The 24,055-nt window shown below is 38.4% G+C and overlaps 1 protein-coding gene and 1 pseudogene across 2 annotated transcripts in view; one reads left to right on the forward strand and one right to left on the reverse strand.

Moving 5' to 3' along the window:
- The first annotated feature begins 3,993 nt into the window (after positions 1 to 3,993).
- LOC306848803 lies at positions 3,994 to 5,150 on the forward strand (annotated as a pseudogene). Its single transcript has 2 exons — positions 3,994 to 4,024; positions 4,686 to 5,150. The product of its transcript is annotated as an uncharacterized misc_RNA (transcript).
- A 5,310-nt stretch (positions 5,151 to 10,460) lies between these two features.
- LOC306848804 (A-type voltage-gated potassium channel KCND3-like) overlaps positions 10,461 to 24,055 on the reverse strand; it is a gene marked incomplete at its 3' end in the record, with an annotated part of 34,494 nt that continues 20,899 nt past the window's right edge. Inside the window, exons 3-7 of the mRNA XM_079383566.1 lie at positions 15,528 to 15,623; positions 13,213 to 13,248; positions 13,011 to 13,103; positions 10,594 to 10,838; positions 10,461 to 10,494 (exon numbers count right to left, since the gene is read on the reverse strand). Of these exons, the coding sequence (XP_079239692.1) occupies positions 10,461 to 10,494; positions 10,594 to 10,838; positions 13,011 to 13,103; positions 13,213 to 13,248; positions 15,528 to 15,623 (504 nt within the window). The remainder of the gene's footprint in view (positions 10,495 to 10,593; positions 10,839 to 13,010; positions 13,104 to 13,212; positions 13,249 to 15,527; positions 15,624 to 24,055) is intronic.

Below are 24,055 nucleotides of genomic sequence, written 5' to 3' on the forward strand. Positions count from 1 at the left end.
ATATATATATATATATATATATATACAGGTGCATCTCAATAAATTAGAATGTTGTGGAAAAGTTCATTTATTTCAGTAATTCAACTCAAATTGTGAAACTTGTGTATTAAATAAATTCAATGGCATGGACGTGATCAGTTTGTGGCACTGCTGAGGTGGTATGGACGCCCAGGTTGCTTTGATAGCAGCCTTCAGGTCATCTGCATTGTTGGGTCTGGTGTCTCTCATCTTCCTCTTGACAATGCTTCATAGATTCTCTATGGGGTTCAGGTCAGGCGAGTTTGCTGGCCAATCAAGCACAGTAACACCATGGTCATTGAACCTTTGGCAGTGTGGGCAGGTGCCAAGTCCTGCTGGAAAATGAAATCAGCATCTCCATAAAGCTTGTCAGCAGAAGGAAGCATGAAGTGCTCTAAACTTTCCTGGTAGATGGCTGCATTGACTGTGGACTTCAGAAAACACAGTGGACCAACACCAGCAGATGACATGGCAGCCCAAATCATCACTGACTGTGGAAACTTCACAATGGACTTCAAGCAACATGGATTCTGTGCCTCTCCACTCTTCCTCCAGACTCTGGGTCCTTGATTTCCAAATTAAATGCAAAATTTACTTTCATCTGAAAAGAGGACTTTGGATCACTGAGCAACAGTCCAGTTCTTTTTCTCCACAGTCCAGGTAAGACGCTTCTGAAGTTGTCTCTGGTTCAGAAGTGGCTTGGCAGCCCTTTTCCTGAAGACGTCTGAGTAATGTGATAAGAGCTCGCTCAGGTACTGAGGAGCTAAGCCATTCAGGGCTTTATAAGTAATTAACAAGATTTTAAAATCTATACAATGTTTGATAGGGAGCCAATGCAGTGTTGACAGAACCAGGCTAATATGGTCGTACTTCCTGGTTCTATTAAGGACTCTAGCTGCTGCATTTTAGACCAACTGTAATTTGTTGATCAAGCGTGCAGAACAACCACCCAATAAAGCATTACAATAGTCTAACCTTGAGGTCATAAACACATTAATTAGTATTTCTGCATTTGACGTTGAGAGCATAGGTTGCAATTTAGATGTTTTTGAGATGGAAAAACGTAGTTTTACAGATGCTAGAAACATGGCTTTCAAATGAAAAATTGCTATCAAACAGCACACCTAGGTTCCTAACTGATGAAGAAGAATTGGCAGAGCAGCTGTCAAGTGTTAGATAGTGTTCTAGGTTATTACATGTGGGGTTTTTAGGTCTGATAATTAACACCTCTGTTTCTTTTTAGAATTTAGCAGTAAGAAGTTACTCGTCATCCAGTTTTTTTATCTACTATGCATTCCGTTAGTTTCTCAATTTGGTGTGTTTCACTGGGCCGCGAAGAAATATAGAGCTGAGTATCATCAGCATAACAGTGAAAGCTAACACCACGTCTCCTGATAATATCTCCCAAGGGTAACATGTAAAGCGTGAAAAGTAACGGGCCTAGTACTGAGCCTTGCGGTGCTCCATACTGCACTTGTGATCGATATGATACCTCTTCATTCACTGCTACGAACTGATGGCGTTCAGATAAGTATGATTTGAACCATGCTAATGCACTTCCACTAATGCCAACAAAGTGTTCTAGTCTATTTAAAAGAATGTTGTTGTCGATAGTGTCGAACGCAGCGCTACGATCCAGTAGAACTAATAAAAAGATACAACCACGATCAGATGATAGAAGCAGGTCATTTGTAACTCTAATGAGAGCAGTCTCAGTACTATGATACGGTCTAAATCCTGACTGGACTGCCTCACAAATACTATTTTTCTCTAAGAAGGAATATAATTGCAAGGATACTACCTTTTCTAGTATCTTTGACAGAAAAGGGAGATTTGAGATCGGTCTGTAATTAACTAGATCTTTGGGGTCAAGGTGTGTTTTTTTTAATGAGAGGCTTAATAACAGCAAATTTGAAGGTTTTGGGGACATATCCTAATGACAGTGATGAATTAATAATAGCTAAAAGAGTATCTATGACTTCTGGAAGCAGCTCTTTTAGTAGATTAGTTAGGGTCTAACATACATGTTGTTGGTTTAGATTACTTAAATTTATACAATTCTTCCTCTCCTATAGTAGAGAATGAGTGGAATTGTTCCTCAGGGGATCTATAGTGCACTATCTGATGCGATACTGTAGCTAACGGCTGCATGGTAACAATTTGATCTCTGATAGTATCGATCTTGGAAGTAAAGTAGTTCATAAACTCATTACTGCTGTGCTCTTGGGAAATGCCAACACCTGTTGATGCTTTATTTTTCGTTAATTTAGTGACTGTATTGAATAAATACCGGGGGTTATGTTTGTTTTCTTCTAGAAGAGACGAAAGGTTGTCAGATCTAGCAGTTTTTAATGCTTTTCTGTAGGATAGGGTATTTTGCAACCAGGCTATATGGAATACCTCTAGTTTTGTTTTCCTCCATCTGCGCTCCATTTTCCGGGCTGCTCTCTTTAAGGTGTGAGTGCACTCATTATACCACGGAGTCAGCCTGTTTTCTTTTATCTTCCTTAAGCGTAAAGGAGCAACTGTATCTAAAGTGCTAGAAAAGAGAATCCATAGTTTCTGTTACATCATCAAGTTTTTCTGCGCTGTTGGATATGCTGAGGAATTTAGATAAATCAGGAAGATTACTTGCAAAGCAGTCTTTTGTGGTAGAGGTGATGGTTCTACCATACTTGTAACAAGGAGTAGAATTTACAGTTTTAGCTATATGGAGTTTACACAAGACTAGATAATGATCTGAGATATCATCGTATGAGTATGATTTCGACAATGAGTAGGTCAGGAAACGTGTTGTCTAACCCCAATAGAGTTCAGAATGTCTATGAATGCTGATCCTAATGCATCTTTTTCATTATCGACATGGATATTAAAATCACCAACAATTAAGACTTTATCTGCAGCCAGTACTAACTCAGATAGAAAATCAGCAAATTCTTTAATAAAGTCTGTGTGGCGCCTTGGTTGCCTGTATACAGTAGCCAGTACAAACATCACAGGGGATTTATCACTAACGTGTGTTTCTCTAGATAGTGTTATACGCAGCACCATAACTTCAAACGAGTTATACTTAAAGCCTGGAAATACTGAGAATATTGCTATAAATTGTAGCAACACCTCCCCCTTTACCCTTTGGACATGGCTTATTTTTATAGCAGTAATCTTGGAGGGTGGACTCATTTAAAGTAATGTATTCATCTGATTTTAGCCATGTTTCTGTCAAACAGAGCAAATCTAGATTATTATCATTGATCAAATCATTTACAAAAAGCGATTTTGTAGAAAGGGACCTGATATGCAGTAAGCCAAGCTTTATCAATTGTTTCTCTGTATTGTAAACATTTTTTATTTGTTGAACATCAATTAAATAGTTACTCTTAATTTGGTTTGGACGTTTTCTGTATTTTCTAGTTCGGGTAACAGACACAGTCTCTATAATGTGATATTTAGGTGAAGGAGTCTCTATGTGCTGACTTCTGTGATGTGAGGTGGCTAGCAGACGGTCGGTTTAGCCAGTCTGTCTGCTTCCTGACCTGGGCCCCAGTTAGTCAAGTACGAACTCTAAGACTATGTGCCATATTTCTAGAGAGAAGAGTGGCACCACCCCAGGAGGGATGAACACCATCTCTTTTCAACAGGTCAGGTATGCCCCAAAAACTCGTCCAATTGTCTATAAAGTCTGTGTTATTCTGCGGGCACCACTTAGACATCCAACCATTGAGTGACAGCAGTCTGCTATGAATCTCATCGCCACGGTAAGCAGGGAGCGGGCCAGAGCATATTACAGTGTCTGACATCGTACTTGCAAGTTCACACGCCTCTTTAACATTATATTTAGTGATCTCCGACTGGCGAAGTCGAACATCATTAGCACCGACGTGAATAACAATCTTACTGAATTTACGTTTAGCATTAGCCAGCACTTTTAAATTTGCCAAGATGTCAGGCGCTCTGGCTCCCGGTAAACATTGGACTATGGTGGTTGGTGTTTCTATTTTCATGTTACGTACAATAGAATTGCCAATTACTAGAGCACTTTCACTAGAGTGCTTCACTGAGTGGGGAGAACCTGTTTGATGTTTTGATCGGAACAGAAGAGCAGTGTTTTGACCCGCGACTAGGCCGCCTCACAGTCACCCAGCTGCCCTGCTGCACGGGCTCAACCGGAACCGAACAATGTACAGGAGTCCCTGAGCTATTCGCATCCAGAGAATGTTCTCACATTCTTACTATCCTCAACTAAAGTTTGGATGTGTGTCTCTAATTCTGAAACCTTCTCTTGTCAGCCTAACTATTTCCCTTAATTTATCACATGTGAATCCCTCGTCGCCGACAGAGAGAGATAAACTATGTGACATGAAGTGCAAACAACAATAGCAGGAGAAGAAGCCATTACTCACCGTGACTGATGAATGATACCAACTTAACTTACCACTTACCACTGTTGTTTGATGAACTCGTGAAAAACGGAGTGAGAGAAATGAAAACGGAGCGAGAAAAAAGAAAACAATAATAGGCGCCAATAGAAACGTGAGTAACAAGCTAACCAGTTGATGCACTGCACTCACGGTTTTAAAAAGCAAACGATCAAATTAGTTAGATTAATTTGATAGTTATACCAGAAATATGGTGGGAATTAAGTTATATATTATCACTTTAAACAACAGAGCTGTACGTGCTGTTTCCCGTCTGGGGTTTGTCTCTGATATTGATAATCATTCACTATTTCCGCATCTTTTCTGTTGTGAGACAGCATACCAACAAAATCATTGACACAGGTATTCTGTTTAGACCTTACTTTGGAAAGCACCTTCCTAGTTGCTTCCTAGACCGTGAGGCATCTTCAGAAGCCGCCCTCCCACATCCAGAAATCCCACAACCCCTCTGTTGGAGATGTGTTGAGAAGCGCAGGGAAGCAGCGCATCGCTGGTGCGGTGTGTTTTCTGACCCCAGCAGCCCGCGAGCTGGGCAAGAAGAGGCTCGAGGGCCGCATGGCGAAGAGATTTGGCTAGATCATCATCTCAGCCACTGTGTTGTGGGCTCCGCTGTTTATCATCCTCGTGCTGAACATGTGCGAGGACTTCAGACAGAAACAAGTGAGAACTTATCTCATGACAAAACTATTTTTGTGACTTTTTTTATTTGCTTAGGCCTATTTATTTGCCCCCCCCTGCTTTTTTGTTAGTTGTTTACTTAGAAAATAAATAAAACCTTTTAAAATAACGGATAGGCCTACTAAAAGTTCAATTGTCCACATTCATTTACCCTGGACCACAAAACCAGTCATAAGTCGCACAGGTAGCCTATATTTGTAGCAAAATGTATGGGTCAAAATTATAGAATTTTATTGTACGCCATAAATAGGCCTAATTACTATATTTATATAATTACTTCAGTTTCAGATGATGTAGCCTAAAGGCTAAATCTTAATTTAAAAAAAATTGACCCTTGACTGGTTTTGTGGTCCAGAGTAAGGCACGCACGTACGTTTGTTTTTGTGAACGGTGGGGACATCCCATAGGCATAACGGTTTTTATACTGTACAAACTATATATGCTATTGCCCTACACCTAAACTTAGCCCTCACGGGAAACTGCATTTTTACTTTCTCAAAAAAAGAAGAAGAAAAAAAAAATCTATCTATCTGGTATCCACATTTTGAGTGATTGGTTGATTTTAAATTTAAAATAAAGGTGACTTGACATGACTTATGCTGAATAATGTAGTTTCCATAAAAACATATTTAGGCTAATTAGGGAAAACATAAGTATTTCAAAGGAGTCGAACTGTACAATATTTTCCGTTTCAGTCTGAAATTCTAACTTTTAAAAATATAATTTTCATTAGGAAAACACATTTAAAAAATGGGAGCTTTTCACATTTTGGAGCTCGCTGTATATTTTCTCTTAATAAATCCCTTTGATTTTGTGTGTGTGAGTGTGTGAGAAAGAGAACAGTTTCTCGTTCATTCTCTGTGTCCATCGGTCTGGGCGCACGTGTGCGCTGGCTGTGACGTGTGTTCCTGCAGCAGTGGAGCTGCTCCATCGACAGCTGCGCTCACAACTCCACCAACTCTACAAACTCCTGCTGACTGATGGACAGGGGCAACTTCAAACATGTCATCTTTGCTTTTTTTCCCTGATACAGGTGATTCGTTTATTTCTATGTTATTTATAGGCTATAGCCTGCAAATAGGTAATTAGATGTACATTCAAGTAGCCTGAGATGTGTAGTAACGCTAATATATTAACTGAATGTAGTCTACGTGATATGTTAAGCACCATGAACTGCGACTTCTTATATGTTAATCAAAATTGTATGGTTGCCAACATAATCTTCAATATATATCTTTTTCACAGAAGAAGGAAAGGCATACAGTTTTGGAATGACATGAGGGTGAGTAAATGATGACAGAATTGTCATTTTTGTCCGAAGTATCCCTTTTAGGGTTTCTGATTTACAAGGCTTGATAGCTGAACACAATCATGTAAATCCTAAGTAAACAAACGATTTTGTTAATAATACAAAATCCAAAGTGACAAAATGGTATTGTGGGAATTAAAGTTTTTAAATGATGCTTTGATATTGAATGATTTATATGTGAGAAGCAAATTATCTGGTGCTTATCTGATGCTGAGATAAATTCAAGTTTATGGTGGATTCTGAAAGGCCCAGCTGTAGCTTGTTTCTGCATCCCGCCTGAATTATCTATTTGTTGGATGTCATATCTATACTTTATTTCTTCTCCAGAATATTGTTATGAGTTTGTGATTTCATCATTAAACTGCTGTTAGATTGTGGTTCAGCATTGTCGAAGGAACTGAATAAACAGCAGATGTATTTGTGGCAGATACAATTCATTTATCAGGCGTTTCACAACTGTGACACAAGACAAGATCATAAATAATATTTAGCATCTCACAGTGAACAGGAATCTGTTGAATAGAACAACATGACTATCTCAAAAAGGAAAAGAAATAAGCGAAAGAGTAAAAGAGTTAAACAAGCACAGACACACAGAGGAAGAAAGAAGACCCTCGACAAGTATGTAGATGCGCACATACAGATCTCCACTTGGTAATAATATATTCAAAACAACCAATTCTGTCATCTGAAGGAACTGCACACATGAATTATTACAAAGCTGTTAGCATTCTAGAGACACTTCTATTACATTGATGGTTCTGTAGTGTCCCCTGCTGGGCTGGAAGTAAAGACAAAGCAAAATAAAAACTTTACTGCTCGCCAAAGTCCACAGGTGATCCAATACTCAACATTTATTATCTTAAAATTTAGAATATATTGGCCACACCTTCTCCTCCTATTCATTAAACATTAGATCATTTCCATATTTCCCATCTATTATGTACACATGAAAATCAATAAATCACAAAGGGACCAAACATCATCTGGACCATAAAATCGGATCATTAGAGATTTGCCATGGATTGTATGTACAACAAACAGGAAGAATATCATCATATGAACATATGGGCCATCAAAGAACATTTTGGTAAGAACGGTGTGGGCCGGATACCCTGATATTCCTAAATGTCACAATGTGCTTTTCCCTGTAATACTGGTGTCACGTCCAACTCATGTTTGTGTAACTGGACATCCACTTCGGCTTTAAAGTTCAAGTATAGGTTATGCAATTATTTAATCATATTTTTCTTTCTGGAAAATATGGCTTATTCTATCTTAAAAGGGCCAAAACAAGATGAAATCTATTGATATGAGGTCTAGTGTGTGTTTCACTGCACTGAACACTAAAACTCTGGCCCTGGAGCAATAACGTCCTGAGGGGAGGGAAGGAGGAGGGGGGTGCTTTCTATGTATGCTGGTGTAAGAGGCACAAGTGAGTGGGGTTTAAGGAGATGGGTGGGGTTTAGGGTCATGGGATGGGGGGTTATGGTACAAAAGGTGGAGCTCAGGGGATCATGCGATTGATTGCTGGCAGTGAATTGTAAACGACACAGACGAAACTTTCCACTAATGACCACAAGTTCTCTCATTGGCAATGCCGTTCTTGTGAACATGGCTGACAAATAAGGACAAAGACAGAAAAGGAGGGAGAGAAAAGAGGTGAAGAATATCTCTAATCGATTCGTACGGTTGACAGTTTCTCCTCTAACAGCAACGCATGACTAGAAATCTAGTTAACAAAAACATTCACTGTTAATGAAAAACACAAACATCAAAAGTTTCCTACCCATGTAGTTTTACGCAAACTAGACACATTTTTAAATACCCATTGAGCGATAATGACAATAACACTTAGATCAGAACAACTACAGGAAGCAGGCCAGCAGTGGACAGAGGAAAGGGGCGGGGTAGACATAAAAGGGCGGAGTGGACAAAAAGGGTGGGCGGGGTAGGCAGCTGCTCTGGTTTCGCCAAACAATGGCTAAATATTACAAAATATTCTATCAACAATATTCACAGTTAAACCAAGGCTTGATACACATTGCAATCACAAAATCTCAGCGACGCCTTGTGCTTGTAGTCACAGAGTTTTTAAAAACACTTTCATGTTTCTTTCTCTCTCTCTCTTTTTTTTGGTTCTATATTACATAGTAATGTCTGATAGGTCACAACAAACGTTACAAAGTCGGCTCAACGTTTTGGACTCAGGGAGAGACAGTGGCTTAAAGAAGGAAACTCTCCTCCCCCTGAGAGGCACAAACTGTGTGAGAGGCTGAGAGTTTGAGGGACGATTCAGTAATTCTTTCACACACATACACACACACACACGGGGCCGAAACATTCAAGTTAGACCTAATTCTGACCAATCACACATATTTCCAAAAATAACAACTTAGCACAGTCTAAGAAACACTGTCTCACTCGTACCGTCTCCCTCAAACCTAAAGCAGATTTTCTCTTATCCTTTAGGAATTACTCTAGATCAAAATACAACTTAATTGGGATAAAGAAAGCCGAGGCTTTGAGAGGCTGTTTGCGATGTTGGAACAGATTAACGGACTGATATTAAACAAACAAGACTCACAGATGAAAACAAACGCTTGACCTCTTGCCTCCATCTGTAAAAACAGTAGGCTATGACCCAACAGAAAACTAAGAGGAAAAAGAAGAAGAAATGTTTTATGCACAGTGACACTGCAGTGACACCCTCATCTATATCAGTCCTGATGGAGAGTGATCGAATACTCATGGTCGTCCTGCTTTGCTTTTGCCGTCTCTCTCATTTACACAGATGCATCGTTGTTGATCTATTTCTTTTCAGAGAGTCTGAGTCAGTGCACTCCTTCTCCCACTAGGGGACAGGCTACTCATCAGTTTCTCTTCCTGAGTTCTGTTTTCTCCTACAGCGCAGAGATTTTCACCACATCGGTGCCAGCGTTTGGAAGAGGCGGAGCGTCTGGGTTGGGAGGGGGCGGAGCGTCGGGACTGGCTCGAGAGTTGTTTGAGGGAGGGGTTGGGATACTGATGATTGCCGTGGTAACCAGTCCACTGCTCTTGCAGTTCAGACTCCCTGATTCATCCGACATCAGATTGAGACTGGAACGACTGAGACAGAGAGAGAGAAAGAGACAGAGGTCTTAAAACTCTTTTCATACTCTCACTTGTTTATTTAATTTGGCTGCTAACTGTATATTAAATGTTCCTTGGAGTAACAGAGGACATGCATGTATCTAAACCAACAAATGTCATCTGTATTTTTTTATGTATTTTGTTTGAAAAATATCTCAGGGTGGAAATTATACATTTTGAAACGTTAATAAAATGGCAGATTCCTTTGATTTGCTAAAGTTAATTTCAAAGGTAGCATTTCATATATCATAAACATAATAATAAATACACATTTTGCCTTATTTGACAGAAATTAGAGCTTGATTGTAAATGATGCATCAAATATGCAGTTGTATACATTTTAACCCTCACCTTCTGTTGAGATTGACTTTACATTTTATGTTTGGGACCCCATGAGACCCTAATAATAATAATGTTTAAACAGTTTATGTTTATTTTACACTTTGTTTAGACTGTCATAGTCTTTTATATTAAGAAATTAATATTTTCACGTAGTTTAAGATTTAAAGTCTGGGTCTGTGACAATGGTAAGCAATTAAAATTATTCATTAAAAAGCATTTTAGAAGGAGAAAAATGAGGAAGGCATGGTTATTTATTTATTATTTTTTTAATAACAGATGTCACGTGACCTTTATATTCACCTTATGTTGTAATGCAAAAGTAAGCTATTTTCTGTGAATGGATGAGACCTCCGTTTATTAGCCACTATAGAGAATAAGTATAACCCTTGTAAACGATTTGTGCTATAAACCTGTGTGTTTATGATTATGATAATACATTAAAATTATATGATAACAAATACCAGTTTGTAACATTAAGCAGCATAACAAACTGTTTTTGTACAGCTAAAATAGCTGGAAGCTGATCTAAGCTGAATCTGCTAAGATTACACATTAGAGTCACAAATGGTTGCAACTGATCTAATGTAAAAAAAAAAACCAAAAAAAAAACTAATAAGGTGGATAATATAAAAAAGTTGAAGTCTTTTTGTTCTAATAACCTAACCTATATAATCTAACCTGGTGTTTAGTGGTTGCTGTTCCCCACACTGGATATGTAACGCGCTGAGCTCCTGCAGGTTGTGTGTGTGTGAATGTGTGTGTGTGGCACTGAGAGGCTGCATGTTCTTCTTGGTTCTCCGAGAGCAGCAGGTGCCAGTGATGCCCTCCTCACTGGAGAGAGATGGACTCCGCGATGGGAAGTTCTGTAGTGCTGTCTGCAGGTACCCCTGTTCATACAGCCGCTCGTCCACAAACTCATGATTCTGTTAACACAAACGCAAAGATTATTGGTTTCTGATATTTTATAAGCCTTTTTATAAGTCATAGGCCTTTTTCTCTTATTCCCTTTACGTCAAAGATTTTACAAGCATGTTAAATACTTAAATATAAAAGAGAATATGAAACAACATTGATGCATTTTTACTTCAGTAATGTATAACAAATCAGAACAAATCAGAATCAAATCCGAGCATTTTTATGTCAGTTGTATGTTACATAAGATGAGTTTGTGGATGTATTATTAAAAGCTTCTCTAAAGAAAATATTCAGTGGAGGATAGGACTTGATTTGATTGAACTGGCAAAGTGTGAAAGTACTTTAATATTGGTTAATATATATTTTTTCATGCCCACGCCTTGATTACGTCATTGCTAAGGAAGGGAATTGCAGAGGAAGAGAAAATTATTACACTTTGATGAAAGATTGCTAAAACTTTTTTTTTTTTGTCTTAAAAGCAGGTATGACATAAAAATGTTGTACATTTAAATGTTTAACATTTTTATGTCATACCTGCTTTTAAATATCAAGTTTGAGTTTTGTGTAAAGATATTTTGATAATATTTATAAATAGTTTAATTGACTGTATTAATTGAACATTTATATTAATTTACATTTGTTTTAAGTTGCTCCAAGTATTGTGGCATTTAAAGTCCGCGTGAACTGGAAGTTGCTGCCGACTTTATTTCAGTGTAGTGACGTATTTCCAGCTGAAACAGAATATTGAATAGAGGATGTGGTTTTATTTTTGCGCCCCTCCTCTTTGTCTCTCACTCACAGCAACCTAACGGTTGGAGGGCTGTGTTTAAGGATATTCTACCCAAGCTGTCAAACTGACGTCATCAGAAAAGGAATGCCATTCCAGAGCGGAAGTAAATGTTCAGATTTTGATTAAAGTGCCCCCGTTATGGATTTTTGAAAATTACCTTTCATGTAGTGTGTATCACAGCTTTAAGTGAATGAAAACATCCTGCAAAGTTTTAAATCTGAAAGTACACCGTGTATAAAGTTATTGTCTCTCAAAAGAAAGAGTCGACTCTGAATCATCGAAACAAGTCGTTTTTGAAAATTAATCCCATGCCGTTTCATGTTGAAGTCAACATGAAATATTAGCATATTGCCCGCCCACTTGTTGGTCTTTTGCTTTGGTCTGAATGAAAATGCAAATTCATTCTTTGCCACTAGGTGGTGCTTTTGGAGTGGTAAAAATAGCGGTTTCCCTGGTAACGGCTCTACACAAAGAAGTGCTGAGCTCACAAATGCTGCTTTATCAGGTATTGCAGGCATGATGAAAGGAAATTTAGACCAATTGGACCAATCACCGCAGATTAAAGTCATGCAAAGGAGGAGTTTGGAAAAATTAATTGCTAAGTGAATTGTTTGGGAGTCGTTGAGTAAGTAAGGTCAAAATAAATGCATATTATAAGACAAGTGTTTTTTGACCTTGCATGCATGTCAACCTGTTGTTGGGGACTCAAAATACCAAAATATAAACCTTTCATTACCCATATAGGGGCACTTTAAAGATTTCCAAGACAAACTATTTTTTTCAGTGGGTTAACTTGCACGGATTAATTGCTCACATCAAGACTAGCAATGTGCCGTAGTAAAGTAAATAAAGTCAATTTTGCTTTCATGCGGACTTTAAAATGTAAAAACTTGATTTCAAACCTTAAAGCAACTGAAAAAAGGAGTAGTCTCAAAAATACTTAATCCCTAATTAAATTGTTATAATTTGCATTTACTTGTTTCATTTATTATTTGTAAATAATTTTGTTGTAATAATTTTTTTTGTTGTTGTTGTAATTATCTTTTTCAATGTATGAATCTTGGATTTATTTTTATTCGATTCTGCGGTGACTTTATTTCTCCTTTTCTATTATACACTTAAGTATTAAAATTCATTAATTAAAAAAATACCTAGCCTACATTATAAAATTGACCTGAGATCAGCTATACACATTTGCTAATGGGTTTATCAAGTCAATGGCATCTAGTGCGAAGTCTATGAATTTTGAAATGTTTTCAAACCAAGTGTCAAAACAACATTATGAAGCCTTAATTGCTTGTTGAAATCGTGTGACTTGGCGAGTTTGAGGCACATTTTGAACCACTGATTTGTAAAGTTTCGAAAGCAGCCACCACTACTTCTGACTGACCGTGGTCTTCTCCAGGCAGTGCAGAAGATGGTGATGTTGACTCTCCAGCAGAGATGTGGTCTTCTTCAGTTGTTGGTCCTCCTCCAAGGAGCCCTGCAGAAACACAGACAGACGTTCACATAATTTTTAAGGAATCACCACATTTCATGCATGAATAATGAAGAGGAGAGAGGGACTGAGTGTGTGTTGTTTGGCTCAGTACCTGTGGTGAAAGTTTCATCTTGTAATAGGGGAGCTGCTGTTGTGTAAGAGTGGGAGGGAGAGACATGGAGAGTGGTTTACTGCTTTTGGAAGGAACTTCATCCATAACAGAGCAGCACAATATATCATCCATAACTTAAATAAACAAAGCTTGAGAGTAAGGAAGGACGAGGGGCCTCAGAGGATTGGGCGAATCAGAGTGATTCCACTTTTCTGTTTCACAAATCCATTGGTACGGTTACTAAAACTTCACATATCTGTTTCTTTTATTGTAGAGCTTTTGCCTGGGAGCTTGTGCTCGCACACTGGGCCCCTGTGGCTGAACGCACATACACTGCTCCACATTTTCACCATTTCCACAACGTCTTAACATGACGCGAGCACCAAAATAACATGAGTGAGTCAGTGAGAGATGTGTGGGTGGAGGAAAAAGAAAGATATTGATAGAAATGAAGAGAGAGCAAAATTAGGCATCTTACAGTAACATAGCCGAGTACTCTTATTCTGAGCAGACTGCATGTTTTCATGTGATCTGCGTGGAAGTTATGAGCTATTCAGACAGGCTAACCTAGGAGCAGCTTTTTCAGTTTGATGCAAAGTCAGACCACTCTTGGGTGAATTACATTAAGAAACCTCAAATTAACCCCAAAATTAAAGGACTTCATATTGTAAGAATACTTTGCATAAAGAAGACAAAGCCTATTTTTAGGGCCATAACAAATTTTTCCATTGTGAAATTATTTTCATGACAGTTAAGCACATTTTCCACCATTCTGAGTGTTCTTGTGTGATTCACCCACAAGAGCCAGTTTTTTGGAGAGGAAAAAACCTGATGTGCATTTTTAACCCTCCATTTTTCTTTTGATATTGACTTTTTTTTTTACTGTTTATATATTTGGAGTCTATTGATGTATGTGTGTAAAATTACTCACTTATTGCCCTTTCTCAATTTTTTTTATATGTTCCCTTGATCTGATACAGCCTCAGTAGACTATTATTAGTCTAATATAAATTGCATTAATTCATGTTTTTTTTTATAGCAGGATTCTCATTTGTGGATGGATAAATTGGATAAAACCATCTGCCAAATGTAAATGTAAATAGAAATTAAGTACATTTTTAGAATAATTATATCCAGTATTAAACATATTTTTTATATGTGACCCAGGACCACAAAACCAGTGATAAGGGTAAATATTTTTGAAATTGAGATTTATATATCACCTGAAAGCTAAACAAATAAGCTTTCCATTGATGTATTTGGCTGAGATACAACTATTTGAAAATCTGGAATCTGAGGGTGCAAAAAAAATTTAAATATTGAGAAATTTGCCTTTAATATTGTCCAAATTAAGTTCTTAGCAATGCATATTACTAATCAAAAATTAGGTTTTGATATAATTACAGTAGGAAATTTACAAAATATCTTAATGGAACATGATCTTTACTTAAAGTCCTAATGAGTTTTGGCATAAAAGAAAAATGGATAATCTTTACCCATACAATGTATTTTTGGCTATTGCTACAAATATACCCCAGCGACTTAAGACTGGTTTTGTGCTCCAGGGTCACATATTTGAATTAATGTTCAGTATTAAGCACATATTTTCATGCTGTTAAAACAGTTTGGAGGCCTCTTAGACTCCATAATGAAGCTCAATTTTGTCATGTTCCCTTCTGCTTCACTCTCTGGACCTCTCTGAGGACGTTCTGTGAAACTTGTTACTTCTCTTTGGAGCGGCCTGCAATCTGTCTCTGTACTCGCTGTTCACTCTCAGCATGTTCCTTGTTCCTCAAATGCATTCGACACATTCAGAGAATCACTGCTTTCTTTTTCCAGGAAGGCATTTTAGCTGGACAGCTCCAAACAACCGCAGTAATAAAGACCAGATCTCCCTTTTACGCACATATGCTCACAGCCTACTTACTAATGAGGGTGTTTAGCAACACATTAAGACATTTTCACATCAGTTCATCACTCTGTCCTGATAAATCGGATGTCAATGAGTTAATTGAGCTGATGTTTGTGCAAATATGCAAACACGAAAATCTCATAATCGCTCTTAAGTGCTGGAAATTGGATCACCCCATGTGAATCTCTAGCTTTAAACACTTTTAAAGCAAAACAACCTGACACTTTTAGCTCTGTGCTAAAACACTGTCTGCAGGAGTTCTTGTTGAAAACCATGCATAATGTATGGCAAATAAAATAGAAGCCACCAGAAGTCAAAAAGAAACAAAATATGGGAAAAAATTAGCATGAATGTGTGTGTGTTTGTATTTGTGAAACAATGTGTGTGAGTGTGTGTTTCTCACCGTTAGCTCCAGTGATTGGTTGAGCCCATTTCGTTTGCTATGCGGGACGCTAGAGCTGCCACTCTTGGAAATTCTCATTCGGGCCAGTCGGGCTTTCTGTCAACACATACATACACAAAGGAAGTTACAACTCAGTCCACCAGTGCTTTTCCATCACAAAGGTCTGAGTTTCAATCTGATCCTTGTTGAATGAGTCATTCAGATCAAAGTACTTTTAGAAACAAAATGGATTTTCACACAGATTGCTGTCCGTCATGAGATGATGAAAAATGTGGCTTCAAAAAACTACTGAACCAATTCCTGACAGCTATGCATTGAAAATGTGCACAGATCAGATCTGCTTGCTCACTCTTCAAAGCATAAAAGAATGGTAATTTAGAGAAACGCAGCTGTGTAATGGTTAATTACAGTAAACGTCTTGTGTAATGCTGAATTACGGTTAGCGCAGCTGTGTAACGATAAATGATAGAGCAGTGCCGCATTCCCTCAGTCTATGTCATTTTTATAGGCACAGCATGGATGATGGGTGGAAACCAGCAGTCAAATCCTCTGTGGAACATCAAATTTTAATATTTACATTGAATGAGAGTATTTTAATCTCCTCAGATCCAGAGGCATCAAATGATCTGATTTGCGCTCTCATTCTCTCGTCATCTCAGAAAACTGATCCTCTCTCTCGTTTCGGTTCCCTTAAGATGTAAGAAGCTTTATTGACATGATAAAAAGGGTTTACGTTGGCAAAGCATTAATAAACATGATGTAGGCTATACACTAGATGTTTTTTTGTGAATGTCTTAGGGTGTCGGGTGTGGCTGTCAGGGTGTTTCTTTGCGGTCACTAAGGTGTTCTGACTGGATTTTAGTGCATTGATTTGCAGTTGCTAGGTTAATGTGGTTGGTTTCTTGGGTATTTATAGGTTAAGTTAAAAAAGCCCATTTAAGTCTTTAATTTATTCTGGTCCCAGTGGATTGTGTTGCTCCTTCGTATTTAAACTATTTACACTCTGCCTACCAATGTGTGGTTGGGCTAGGCAACATTACATGAGATGCCTTTTAGACTCCAGTGGCGTAGGTAGTAAAATGCGTTGTAGAGACGTTTTTATGCGATCGACCCGAGTTCGAATCCACCTTTTGCCAAACTCGTTCTTCTCCCTTTTCTCATCATGTATGAGATCGGAAAGGCATTTATGGGTTAGGGATAGGTGTAGGGAGGGCTTTATTGTCCAAATAAGGCGGCATCCATTTAATAAGTTTAATAAAAATCATAATTTACACTCAATACGTTATTACTTTATAATGTACTACAAATATCTGCCACTTGCACTAAATAGTATAAATAGCATCTAACTAAGGCCTCGTCCACACAGAGATACGTTTAGCTGTATATGTAAAAAATTTGTATCATAATGGCATTTCATTCAGAGTGGATAAATCTGAAAACGACACCCTTGCATTTTCATGTGTAAAGCCAATCCATATATTTTGTGAAACGATGATGTCATCATCCCACATCTCGACCCTAGTCGTACACCGCTACGTCACGTAACAGCAACAACAAAATGAACAAACACTGAACGATTTTCTTTTTATTACCTAATATTAAGATTAACAAATGTATTGTTCCATGTTCATCTTCTTGTTGTTGTGTTTGTATACAGCGCGCAAGGTTTATGCGCATGCTCCAAGTCGTATCTCTAGCATATCTCTGTGGCAGAGTAACATTGTTTTGAGTCGGTTTCATGGTTTCGTTTGTATGTAGATATTTCTTGTGGCCTAATATTGCAAATAAAATACTGCTGTTTTTACATAGTGTAAATAGCACCTATCGAAAATTAACAAAATTAACTTCAAGCCAAATTATGCATAATAATATAAAGTATAATATATGTTAGGGGTAGGCAACGACGGTCCTGGAGTGCCGCTGTCCTGTAGAGTTTAGCTCCAACCCTAATCAAACACACCTGAACAAGCTAATCAAGGCCTTCAGAATTACTAGGGCTATAGGCAGGTGTTTTTTTCAGGGCTTGTGCTAAACTCTGCAGGACATCGGCACTCCAGGACCGACGTTGCCTGCCCCTGATATATGTAATTAACCTGATGATTATATCTTTAAGATTTAAAAAAAAAAAAAAAACACATAGCAAATGTTTTCTGGCCCAGCTCCGGGCCAGACAATCACTTTTCCCTCGGCCCAAGTACCGCAAAGAATGACGGCCCTGAAGTGGCCCAGAACTGGATTAAAGACAAGGGCCACACATGGGCCATAACCGGCCCAAATCTCAGCCAGTAATCACCCTTAATTGGTCCTGAACTGGGCCAAAACAGGTTTTTATTATTGGTACCAATTCTCAGCCTTAAGTAAACCAGAATCCCCAAATCTGAGCCACACCTGAGCCTTATATAGCCCAGATCCAATACAGAATCTTATATTTGATATTATTGCATTTATTATAATCGCCAATATTCATTTTGTGAAATGTTTTGGTAATGTACACACAAATTATGCCAGTAAAGTACATTAAACTGATAGAAAATCAGCCTTAAAATTCACAGGTCATGTAACTGTGCAATAAAAAACGTATTGCATTGAAAATGTTTTATTTTTTTATGAAGAACAAATCAACCAAAATAGAGTGAGTGTATAAAGTATACAGTCTATAAGAAAAACGTAACAAGACAGACAGATGTAATCACAAGAATTTATTTCAGAAATGTCAAAGAGCAGTACCACAGTAGTCCAAATGACGATGCGTTGCAGTCGCGGTCCTCTCTGGCAGAAAATAATAGTTTAGTGTGAGGTGCAGGGCATAATTAAAGTTGTTAAAAGCTGAAAATACTATCCCGATCAACTCCGTGAGGGGGGTGCGTTTCTTATTCAAAACCACAAAGGAAACATGGCATGTCGCAATCTATGACGAAACCGGCGAGAGCCAATGAGCATTTGATATCGCTGGCGTAAAACTTGTTGTAAAACGGAATTCGTGCTCTGCATTTAACCCATCCAACGTGCACACACACAGCAGTGAACACACACACACACACCGTGAACACACACCCGGAGCAGTGGGCAGCCATTTTATGCTGCGGCGCCCGGGGAGCAGTTGGGGGTTCGGTGCCTTGCTCAAGGGCACCTCAGTCGTGGTATTGAGGGTGGAGAGAGCGCTGGACATTCACTCCCCCCACCTACAACCGCAACCTTTGGATTACAAGTCCGACTCTCTAACCATTAGGCCACGACTTCCCACATATTGCCAATGAATGGTTTGAATTTGGATCTGTTCCTCACACAAATCATCACATGGATACCGAGGATTTTAATAAAACAATTAAATAATAATAATTATGATCATTTTATTTAATGCTTGTGCATGACAGCATATTAATAAAATTATGTGCCCCATGGTAAAACAAATAAATATTAAATGATAATGATTAAATTATCTCTCTCTCTCTCTCTCTCTCTTTATGTTCAGATTCTAAGATTATTTGTACTGAGAATAATAATATATAATCAAATTATAATTAAGTGCAATTTAATGCAGTTGACTGATTTACTGATTTGCTTTATTTTGAAATTATAATGTTGACAGCAAGCAGTGTTGGCCCAGATCCAGCCCACATCTGGCCCGCATGGATTTCATGCGGGTCAGATGTGGGCCGGATCTGGGCCAACACTATGTTGCTGTTTTCACTTGCTATTTCAAAGATTACATTTAAACAATACTAGACTTAATTCAAATTTCTGTGATAATTTTATCATTTTATTTATCTTGTTTTGTATGGGTCTCATAATATGCTGTCAGGTCACTGCCTGATCTGGCCCACATGAACACCGGACTGATCAGGGCCACACTCCTTCTACCAACAATTGGCCCTCATATTGTTTACCGTGATCCACGCCATGCCATCATTGCCACACATGGCCCAGCTCTGGCTGAATGGGTACATGCCATTGCCGACAGGAGGCCAGCAGTGCCAGCTTGAGGCCACATATGGGCCAAGTCCGTTTGCTATGTGGGAAATAAATCTAACAAACTTTAGCAAGGTTTATACATAAAGCAAGACAAAAATATGCAGTTAAAAAATAAATCTTGCCATCATTTGTCAGGCAAGAATAATTAGTAAAAATATCTCATTTTTAAAAGGAAAAGAAAAAACTTGATTTAAAGCTAAATTATGGAGGATAAAATAGAATATTATATATAATCTGAAATAATATTTATTCTGCCCACACACACACACACACACACACACACACACACGTATATCATATATATGTAAATATAAATATATATTGTTTTAAAGGAATAGTTCACCCAAAAATGAAAATTCTGTCATCATTACTCACCTTTAGGTTATTCTAAGCCTGAGTTTCTTTCTTTTGCTGGACACAAATATATATTTTGAAGAATATTGCTTATAGTTGTTTCTTCAAAATATATCTTCTTTAGTGTTCAACCGAAGAAAGAAACTCTGTTTGAAACAACATGAGGGTGAGTGAATGATGACAGAATTTAAATTTTTGCGTGAACTATTCCTTTACGAATGTCTTGACAATTTTACCGGAGAAGATGATACAAATTATTTTCTTATTTCCTGCAGGGTAGTATTAGTGATTTAATAATCTAGTTTAGCTGTGTTTTCATTCTCTCAGGTAAAAAGAGGCTTTTTTTGTGGCCCCCCTATCAGGTGTGTAATAGGACAATGTAGCTTGATTTTCTTGTTCATGGAGCTTGTCACCTTCACACACAGGTGGTAATTGATCATGGCCTGGACTGTTAATAGCACAGCTAAATGCTGGAGATCAGCTCCATGGGTATAACAGCAAAACACTCTAACAGTGTTTTGCACGCCTATGGTCACAGTACGTAGCGAATAATACCACCTCTTGTCCACCGTTAGGGGTCATCGGCTCACCCACCACAATTGATCTAGGCCATTTGGCTGCTCTTTCTTGAATGTGGGTTCACAAATGCATTTCATCCCAAAGAGTGTTTGTATGCGTGTGTGTGTTTTTAAATTGTTGAAGAGGAACAAATTGTGTCTCAATTGCATCAGAGACCTCGCCGAGATCAAACCGGTATTCTGATGTTCATTAATTTCTCACACACACTTGAACACAGATTGAAAGAACATACACCATCATTAAAAGCCTCACACACAAACACACACACGTGAGTCCCTGTGGGTGAGTGGAGTGCTAACTCTGCTCTTTTCACAGGAGATTGCCATCACATAATGGAATCAGTTTGGGCCTCTGAGACCGTTTGTGTTTCCAACAAATGCTGCAACAATTTTCGGCTATCATGGAAAAAAAAGAGAAACATTTTTCCTGGGGATCTGCCCCTGCAGAACGTGAGATGGGGAACGGCCACATAATGCGGAGGTTCTTTATCAATGTGACACAGAATATCGCTGCTGAGAACTGTTGTTCGGGACTAGGCCGAAGCTAACCGCACTGTGCTGAGATCAGATAGGCCAAACAAAGCAGCAAATTCACAGATTACATTTCAGTTATACACATAAAGCCCACTGTGAAACACCTCATGGCAGTGGTGAGGCCAGAAGTCTGCTCTCTAATTTCATCAGGAATATTATGAAGCGAATGGCTTTATGAGGCAAATTTGTGGTCCGTAACCAATTTCAATTCACTGTAATCATATCAAAGTGTTCCTATTTGAACTAAAAATTAATTTTTCACATGTATTCAACAGAAACATAAAAATGGGCCATAAAATGCAGTTTTGTTTTTTTTCCAAGCTATTGTTATTCTGGTAGATTTGATTAGGTGGACAATTTGTTAGTCCAGGTAGATGGTGTCCCTTCTCTTTTGAAAAATAAGGGCCCTCTTTAGTACACTTTTAAATTACTTTTAATATTCTAATATGCTTTATAAGAATATACTTCTGTGCAAAGTGTATATAATGTTTTCAGACACTTAATTGCATGTTAATTGAACTTGTATGAATATTATAGTTTTAATCTATATTAAAGGGCAAATATTATTAAGTCTCTATTTATTATTATTATTTATTATTATTATTATTAAGTCTCTATTTAAGTCAATATAAGTCTCAGGTGTCCCCATAATGTGTTACAGGCTGTTTTCATGCATGTCCCTTTAAATGCCAATGAGCTGCTGCTTCCTGCCCCCTTTCCAGAATAGGGCTGTGCCTTTACAGCTCTTACCTCTGATACTCTGCCAAAAAACATAGTCTACCACGCTGAAAATATGTGTTTTAAAGCCATATCAATTTAAACTCCTGATGTATGGTTTTCTGAGCGCACACATCTGAAGCACGCGCAAATAAAGCAGCTGTCACACAGCATGTGAGCACTAAACTAGGTTCTCCTTCACATACAAGTTTGTTAAAAACATACGTATGTTACAAATAGACATTGGGCTGTGTCTGTTAAGTTAAAGAGCTGGAAAAGAAATCACGTTTATATTAGATCTGTGTATTAAGTAGTGGTGTCAAAATTTGCACGTTAACGCAGGCGATTAATTTTTTCAGTTTAACGCGTTAAAAATATTTAACACAATTAATGCTGGGCCGGAGCTAGGCTTGGCCACTACTCACAACTGCTGTTTCTGTCACTTTTTCTCTTGACAAGAAGTGCATTTATTCAGTTGCAGAACATCTTTACGACCACATCAAACGGGAGATGTTTCAGACGCGTACTCCACTTCACTCCAGCACCAGGCGTGAGTCAAACGAGCACATGTTCTTCAATTGCACGCACAAAGGTGCTGGTACGCGCTGTAGCCTTTATCCTTTTATATCAAAGCGCGAAATAAACTACAGGTCCTTCTCAAAAAATTAGCATATTGTGATAAAGTTAATTATTTTCTGTAATGTACTGATAAACATTAGACGTTCATATATTTTAGATTCATTACAACACAACTGAAGTAGTTCAAGCCTTTTATTGTTTTAATATTGATGATTTTGGCATACAGCTCATGAAAACCCAAAATTCCTATCTCAAAAAATTAGCATATCATGAAAAGGTTCTCTAAACGAGCTATTAACCTAATCATCTGAATCAACTAATTAACTCTAAACACCTGCAAAAGATTCCTGAGGCTTTTAAAAACTCCCAGCCTGGTTCATTACTCAAAACCGCAATCATGGGTAAGACTGCCGACCTGACTGCTGTCCAGAAGGCCATCATTGACACCCTCAAGCAAGAGGGTAAGACACAGAAAGAAATTTCTGAACGAATAGGCTGTTCCCAGAGTGCTGGGAGTATCAAGGCACCTCAGTGGGAAGTCTGTGGGAAGGAAAAAGTGTGGCAGAAAACGCAGCACAACGAGAAGAGGTGACCGGACCCTGAGGAAGATTTTGGAGAAGGACCGATTCCAGACCTTGGGGGACCTGCGGAAGCAGTGGACTGAGTCTGGAGTAGAAACATCCAGAGCCACCGTGTACAGGCGTGTGCAGGAAATGGGCTACAGGTGCCGCATTCCCCAGGTCAAGCCACTTTTGAACCAGAAACAGCGGCAGAAGCGCCTGACCTGGGCTACAGAGAAGCAGCACTGGACTGTTGCTCAGTGGTCCAAAGTACTTTTTTCGGATGAAAGCAAATTTTGCATGTCATTCGGAAATCAAGGTGCCAGAGTCTGGAGGAAGACTGGGGAGAGGGAAATGCCAAAATGCCTGAAGTCCAGTGTCAAGTACCCACAGTCAGTGATGCTGGTGTTGGTCCACTGTGTTTTATCAATGGCAGGGTCAATGCAGCTAGCTATCAGGAGATTTTGGAGCACTTCATGCTTCCATCTGCTGAAAAGCTTTATGGAGATGAAGATTTCATTTTTCAGCACGACCTGGCACCTGCTCACAGTGCCAAAACAACTGGTAAATGGTTTACTGACCATGGTATTACTGTGCTCAATTGGCCTGCCAACTCTCCTGACCTGAACCCCATAGAGAATCTGTGGGATATTGTGAAGAGAAAGTTGAGAGACGCAAGACCCAACACTCTGGATGAGCTTAAGGCCGCTATCGAAGCATCCTGGGCCTTCATAACACCTCAGCAGTGCCACAGGCTGATTGCCTCCATGCCACGCCGCATTGAAGCAGTCATTTCTGCAAAAGGATTCCCGACCAAGTATTGAGTGCATAAATGAACATAATGGCCATTCTTTTATTGGTCGGATGAAATATGCTAATTTTTTGAGATAGGAATTTTGGGTTTTCATGAGCTGTATGCCAAAATCATCAATATTAAAACAATAAAAGGCTTGAACTACTTCAGTTGTGTTGTAATGAATCTAAAATATATGAAAGTCTAATGTTTATCAGTACATTACAGAAAATAATTAACTTTATCACAATATGCTAATTTTTTGAGAAGGACCTGTATGTGCATGCAATGTCGTGGCCAGTTAAGTCATGATGTTACCAAAAAGGCAATTAAAGCTGCCTTAAAACTGTGCATACATGTAATATATTTTATATGAGTCACATTTAAGAACATGTCTCTGAAATGGTTTTCAAAACTGTCCTGGAGCAGCCCAGCACTGTC

Source organism: Barbus barbus, assembly GCF_936440315.1.
Source record: "Barbus barbus genome assembly, chromosome: 28".
In the NCBI taxonomy this organism is placed as follows: Eukaryota; Metazoa; Chordata; class Actinopteri; order Cypriniformes; family Cyprinidae; genus Barbus; species Barbus barbus.